General features: G+C 45.1%; 1 protein-coding gene across 1 annotated transcript in view; it reads right to left on the minus strand.

The window, feature by feature from the left end:
- The window catches only part of TIGD1 (tigger transposable element derived 1), a 2,034-nt gene extending 374 nt beyond the window's left edge, over nt 1–1,660 (minus strand). The window contains exon 1 of the mRNA XM_019518193.1: nt 3–1,660. Coding sequence (XP_019373738.1) covers nt 3–1,660 — 1,658 coding nt within the window. The remainder of the gene's footprint in view (nt 1–2) is intronic.
- Nucleotides 1,661–7,682: the final 6,022 nt, after the last annotated feature.

Raw genomic sequence — 7,682 nt, forward strand, 5'->3', positions numbered from 1 at the left:
GCAATTTCTTAAAATAAGACAACAATGAAGTTTGCCGCATCGATTGACTCTTCCTTTCATGAAAGATTTCTCTGTAGCATGAGATGCTGTTTGATAGCATTTTACCCGCAGTAGAACTTCTTTCAAAATTGGAGTCAATCCTCTCAAACCCTGCCACTGCTTCATCAACTAAGTTTATGTAATATTCTAAATCCTTTGTTGTCATTTCAACAGTGTTCACAGCATCTTCACCAGGAGCAGTTTCCATCTCAAGAAACCACTTTCTTTGCTCATCCATAAGCAACTCCTCATCCATTAAAGTTTTGTCATGAGATTGCAGCAATTCAGTCACATCTTCAGGCTCCACTTCTAATTCTAGTTCTCTTGCTATTTCCACCACATCTGCAGTTACTTCCTCCACTGAAGTCTTGAACCCCTCAAAGTCATCCATGAGGGTTGGAATCAACTTCTTCCAAACTCCTGTTAATGTTGATATTTTGACCTCCTCCCATGAATCACGAATGTTCTTAATGGCATCTAGAATGGTGAATCCTTTCCAGAAGGTTTTCAATTTACTTTGCCCAGATCCATCAGAGGAATCACTATCTATGGCAGCTATAGCCTTACGAAATGTATTTCTTAAATAATAAGACTTGAAAGTCGAAATTACTCCTTGATCCATGGGCTGCAGAATGGATGTTGTGTTAGCAGGCATGAAAACAACATTAATCTCGTTGTACATCTCCATCAGAGCTCTTGGGTGACCAGGTGCATTGTCAATGAGCAGTAATATTTTGAAAGGAATCTTTTTTTCTGAGCAGTAGGTCTCAACAGTGGGCTTAAAATATTCAGTAAACCATGTTGTAAACAGATGTGCTGTCATCCAGGCTTTGTTGTTCCATTTATAGAGCACAGGCAGAGTAGATTTAGCATAATTCTTAAGGGCCCTAGGATTTTCGGAATGGTAAATGAGCATTGGCTTCAACTTAAAGTCACCAGCTGCATTAGCCCCTAACAAGAGAGTCAGCCTGTCCTTTGAAGCTTTGAAGCCAGGCATTGACTTCTCCTCTCTAGCTATGAAAGTCCTAGATGGCATCTTCTTCCAATATAAGGCTGTTTCGTCTACATTGAAAATCTGTTGTTTAGTGTAGCCACCTTCATCAATTATCTTAGCTAGATCTTCTGGATAACTTGCTGCAGCTTCTACATCAGCACTTGCTGCTTCACCTTGCACTTTTATGTTATGGAGACGGCTTCTTTCCTTAAACCTCATGAACCAACCTCTGCTAGCTTCAAACTTTTCTTCTGCAGCTTCCTCACCTCTCTCGGCCTTCATAGAATTGAAGAGAGTTAGGGCCTTGCTCTGGATTAGGCTTTGGCTTAAGGGAATGTTGTGGCTGGTTTGATCTTCTATCCAGACCACTAAAACTTTCTCCATATCAGCAATAAGGCTGTTTCGCTTTCTTATCATTCGTGTGTTCACTGGAGTAGCACTTTTAATTTCCTTCAAGAACTTTTCCTTTGCATTCACAACTTGGCTAACTGTTTGGCGCAAGAGGCCTAGCTTTCGGCCTATCTCGGCTTTCGACATGCCTTCCTCACTAAGCTTAATCATTTCTAGCTTTTGATTTAAAGTGAGAGACGTGCGACTCTTCCTTTCACTTGAACACTTAGAGGCCATTGTAGGGTTATTAATTGGCCTAATTTCAATATTGTTGTGTCTCAGGGAATAGGGAGGCCCGAGGAGAGGGAGAGAGACGGGGGAACGGCCGGTCGGTGGAGCAGTCAGAACACACACAACATTTATCGATTAAGTTCGCCGTCTTATATGGGCGCGGTTCGTGGCGCCCCAAAACAATTACAATAGTAACATCAAAGATCACAGATCACCATAACAAATATAATAATAATGAAAAAGTTTGAAATATTGCGAGAATTACCAAAATGTGACACAGAGACACGAAGTGAGCAAATGCTGTTGGAAAAATGGCGCCGATGGAAAAATGGCGCCGATAGACTTGCTCGACGCAGGGTTGCCACAAACCTTCAATTTGTAAAAAACGCAATATCTGCGAAGCGCAATAAAGCAAAGTGCAATAAAACGAGGTATGCCTGTATAGGTGAACAATAAATAAGCCACAAATAAATACAAATAAACAACAGGTGAAATAATAGCAAAAAGGGGTCCCAGCAGAGTCCTAGGACTGTACTCATCTACTAATTTACAAACACGAGAGTTCACAAAATACCAGGCATGACATCACACCACTTATGGCATGAGAACCTCAAAGATGAACTTAATCCCAAGGGGAAGCCCCAGTGCCCTTGGGCTTTTCCCCAAGCTCTTCAAGGAAACTGGTAACTTTAGGGGGGCCCTCCCAGTGGGACCTCCACTTTCAGAAGCCCTTAACTAACCAGGGGGGACTCCCCCTCCCCTGTGAGAATCCTTTTTCTCAGCAGCTCAAGGCTTCCAGGCCTGGAGGAAGGTCCTAGTCCTCTGCGCCAAGCTGCTCTCTCACCTGCAGTGGGCTTCGGGGGGTCACTGTCCCCTGGAACAGGGCTCTGCTATGCAGGGCGTCTGGGGCCTCTGGCTTGGCCCTGTCTGCTGGTTCAGTAGCTCGAGTACTGTCTGGCTCCATGGACTCCCTTTCTGATATGGGTCGGAGGCCCGGGCCACCTCGTGCAGCATCAGGCTTCATCCACTCCCAGACCCTCCGTGCAGCGCCTCCTGCACTGAGGTCTCAGCCTTGTTCTGAGGGTTGAAGACCTGAGCTGCCCAAGTGCTCCAAAGGTCCTATTCCATGCACCAGCCTGTGCACTGTGTCTCTGGCGGCACGCCAGAGGTTGCAGACCCGAGCTGCCTCATGCAGTTCCCAGGATCTGGACACTGTGTGCCGTGCTGCACACCGAGACCCTAGCTGCTGGAGCCGTCTGCCATTCCCTGCTGATAGAAGTCTTCAGGGGCTCTTCCTGGGCTACTGCTTCACCCTGCTGAGCAGCTCTCCTCAGCTCTTCTAAGCCCCACTCTTCTCTCTTCTCTGTCCCGGATGTGTTCCCTCATGCTGGGCACGCAGCTCCTCTTATACTGTCCAGGGCCCCGCCCCTGAAGTCTTCTGGACCTGAGTGTTGCAGTCTTTAATCAGGTCCAGGGAGGAGGAATTCCTCTCCCCTTCTCCTCAGGGAAGGGGCGTAACTTAACTCCTCTTGCTGCCTCCTGATTGGTGGATGGGCTCCACCAATCAAAACAGCAAGATTTCAAGCCTGGGACTGAACCCAAGCTCCAAAAGACAAGCCTGCTGCATAGAGATTCCATTGGGCCACAGACCAGTGACAGAGCCCCCTGCATGGTGATACACACTTGATTAGATATGAGGTAGCACTGTTCTTCCCCTTCCGTCCATCAGTGCTTTGCAGCCAGCCTCCTTCCTATTATGGAGCTTCACTTTTTAAAATGGGTTTTACAGACAGGCATTTTTAGCTTTTTAGGGTGCCTGTAGACATGCAGGGATGCTGCTCTGATGTGCTGTAATTATAATGCATCAGAGCAGGCTCAATTTTAATAGAGTCTGCTGGAGCATGCTAATTAGTACGCTCCAGCAGCCTCCGCGTCTCATATATTCAGTGCCCCCCCTGCTTCAAAATGGTTGTGGGAGTGCTTTAACTAAATATCTTCGAATGAACTTTAAGTGAAGTGTTCACACCACCATTTTAAAGTGCAAGACACTGAATACACAAGATGCCACAGGCACTTTTCGAGTGGCTCTCGGTGCCGCTCTAATTAAAGCACTCCCCACCGCACCTCCAGAGCATGTGTAAAGATGCCTCCCCCTTTTTTTTTCTTTTACAGGCAGTCGGCAACCTTGTCCACAACTCTTCTTTGACTGATCTGAGGGTCATTTTGGCATCCAGAGGACCCAAAGTTGGATGGTAGAATTATGATTTAGGAAAGCATTTCCCTCTGCCTCTGCTTAGCTGCACTAATGCACCATAGGTACAATTGATAATCTAAGTCCTTGATGCAGAGGTCTTAAGTGAATCTTGCTAATTATAGGTGGGACTGTAGGTACCATTTTGTTCCAAAACTTTCACAGATGAAAAATTCACTGTTTCTCCACCATCCCAGACAGAATCATATCTAGACATTTTTGAAAATTCCCACTGATAAAGAGATTCCACAACTTCCCTAGGCAGCTTGTTCTATTGTCTTACTGTTCTCAGTTCTCCTACTACTAGTTTTTCCTGAGGTTTGATCTAAGCCTGCTTTGCTGTAGTTTTAAACGCATTTCCTCATGCCCTGGAAAGAACAGTTTTTCTCCACCTTCTTAATGGCAACCATTCACTCAGAAACACAACTATCATGGTCTGCCTCCCTCCCTGCTCCCCCCAAACTCCTTTTCTCCAGTTAGGCATACCTACCTCTATCAACCTTTCCTCTCATGGTCTGTATTCCAAACCCTTTACCATATTCATTGCTTCCTTTGAATACTCTCCAGTTTACCTACATTATTTTCAAGATGTGGTGTCTAAAACTGGATATAGAACTCTAGCTGTCCACCAAAGTGCTGAAACCCCCTCTTCATTTTTTGTGATTTGCAAATTTGATCAGTATATTCTTCATCTCTAAGTCCTCAATAAAAATGTGAAACAGCACTAGATCCAGAATCCACATGAGACATCCTGTCAATCTGACATTAATCCATTTGTAGATATTCTTTGCTAGCAGTTATTCAACAAATTGTATATTTTCCTAATAGGAATTCTGTCTACCCCACATGTCATCAGTTTACTTATGAGAATGTTATGTGTGATTTGATTCTAAGGACTTACTAATGCACAGGTATACTTTGCCCACCATGCTCCACTTATGCAACAAACTACAAAAGAAGGAAATCAAGTTAGTGTGACATGATTTGTTTGCAACCATTCTATATTAGCTTCTGGTGGCATCCTGTACCCTCCAGATGTTTACAAATTGAATATTTCATAATTCTCTCTAGTAACTACTAAGGTATTACAGTTAGGTTGACTGGTATGTAGTTCTATGAGTTCACCTGTCGTCTATGAATTTTCTAATATTATTGCCAGTGGCTCTAGGAGCGTTTTTTAAGCTAATTTCTTTACAACCTTATGGTGAATTCCATCAGGCCTGTTTGACTTAAAGAATTTGTGACTAATGAATTGGGTTTCCTTGTCTTTTTATCATACTTTACAGCCTTTTTCCTGCTCACAGTTTGGGTGTTTTGGGGAAGACTGAAGCAATTTTATATATTAAGTAGTTTGACCTTCTTTACATCTTCCATTAGTAGCCTTTCTTCATTAAGCAGCACAGGTTTACTTTTCTTTTCCATGAAACACATTTATAAAACTCCTTCCTGATATCTTTTAATAGGGCTGTGCGAAGCTTCAGTAGTTGATTTGATTGGGAGGAGATTCGGCTCGATTTGGAGACCAAATTTCCAAATCCATATCAAATTGGGAGACCAAGTTAAAGCTCCGAATAGATTTGAATCACCCAAATCGATCTGGAAAAGCTTTGGCAAAGATTCAGTTGATTCAGCGATTCAGCCATTGATTAAACAGGCAGCTGATAGCTGCCTCCAGCTGGTAAGAGTGGGGTTGGGACTGGAGGTTGGGGGGTGCAGGATGTGGTCGCAGCAGTGCTGGGAGCAGGGGCTCTACCCTGCTGCTGCTGCTTGCCCAGCCGGGGCGGGAGGAAGGCAGAATGCAGGTGTGGATCAATCCAGGCAGAAAGGGACAAGCGGAAGCAGGGCATAGCCCCCACTTCCAGTACTGCTGTGCCGTCATCCCGCACCCCTCACACTGGCTGGCTGGCTGGCAAGCAGCAAGCAGCAGCAGGGCAGAGCCCCCACTCCCAGTACTGATATGGGTGCAGCAGTCTTGGACTGCATCGTGGCCCCCCCATGCCAGCTGGGGAAGTGGCAGCAGGGTATAGCCCTGCGGCTCCTCCCGCTGGGGTGGAGGAAGGCACAGCTTGAGGAGCTGCAGGAGAAGCCCCCATGACTGCCCTGCCCAGCCCCATCCCCTGCCCAGCCCAGCCTCTCAGCAGTTTAAAAAAAAAAAAAAAAAAAAAGCTCCACACTCACTGGCTGCAGAAGTAGAGACTGGAGCCTCTGGGCACTCATGGCAAAGCACCCCCATGAGGCACAGGGCAGTGGAGATTGCTGCCCCCACCAGGCACCTGCACGGCAGCTGTCACATCATGCAGGTGCAACATGGCTTGGCAGGGCACTGTATGCTTTCTGGGAGCTGGGGCGGCTCCAGCAGTCACCCAGAGCCTGGCACCACTCAGCCTCACCAGCCCCAGCTCCCAGGCATTGCGTGGCACCGTCGAGATGTGCTGCACCCGCACCATGGGGCAACTGCCATGTGGGTGCCAGGCAGGGGGGGCAATCCCCACTCCCACCCAGAAAGAGGTAGGCACAGCTGGAGAAGTCATGGGAAAACCTGCATCCGTCCGGCTGTGCCTACCTCTCCCTGGCCGATCTGAATCACTGAATCTCTCCAAATCAGCGCCAAATCTTCTGAAGCTGATTCTGCTGAATTGATAAAGGGCAGTCATCAAATCACTGTCCTCCAAATAGGCCAAATCCAAATCCAAATTGAATATTTCCTTATTCGCACAGGCCTAGTCTTTAACATATCCAGCTGTTGAAGTTCTTTTTTTTTCAGTTTGTTTCACTGATTTGTTCATAAACACTTGTACAATCTTTGATGACTTCTGCTGTTGCCTGAATGTTTCTCTCTTGATTTACAGATAGCCAAGAATCTCCTTGTGCAGCCCCATTAGTCTCTTGAGTTTATTCTCATCTTTCTTCTACCCCTGGGGACAGATTTTTCCTTGTGGCTGTAGGGAACAGGACAAGTTGCAGCAGAGAAATTTTTGGTTGGAGATTAGGAGGAACTTTCTCACTGTGAGGCTGGTCAAGCATTGGAACAGGTTACCTGAAGATTCCACAGCTTCTGTATCCCTGAAATTTTTGAAAAGCAGGTTGGGCAGACACGTGGCTGGGATTTAGTCAGGGATGCTCCTGATGAGTATGCTTCTGCATCTTAGATGACCTCCTGATATCCCTTCCAGCTTTACTTTCCTATAATTGTATGAATAGCTTTATGCTGATTCTCCAGTATTATGTCCTTTAGGGACTGCCTACTCTCCTTACCTACTCATGAGATAACAGACCCAAATGTTCAGTACCCTTCTAGGAGATGCCACTGAAATTAAATAAAATTCTAAATATAATGTATTTCAAAATGCTGAACTTGATTTCTACAAAATTGAGCCATAGTCTTCCTCATTAAGGGTTATAACCACAAGTCATCTTTCTAGATTCAGTGGCTAATTATAAAAGTATAATTTTTTGAACTCGATACCTACAGAAAAATGTATTTTCTTCCTACTTGTAGAATTCAAAAAATTGCTGAACCAGCTCTGCTCAAACTTTGTGTATTAAAAAAACAAACAAAAAAGGCCTACTTTTGGCTGAGATGCCTGTCAAAGATGTTAAATCCAGAACAATTTGTATATCAAAGGTATGAGCAACTCTGAGAGAGGACCTAAAATACATCTGCAACCCAGGAGTAGTAAAATGTGTAGAAAGAATCAGTTGCTCAAGATGAATTTATTTATTTTTAAATCATTTCCCAGTTGTTCAGATTTATTTCTTTGTTGGAAGTGGTATGTG

The sequence above is a fragment of the Gavialis gangeticus genome, unplaced genomic scaffold, assembly GCF_001723915.1.
Source record: "Gavialis gangeticus isolate Ggan-Ray unplaced genomic scaffold, GavGan_comp1, whole genome shotgun sequence".
Classification (NCBI taxonomy): Eukaryota; Metazoa; Chordata; order Crocodylia; family Gavialidae; genus Gavialis; species Gavialis gangeticus.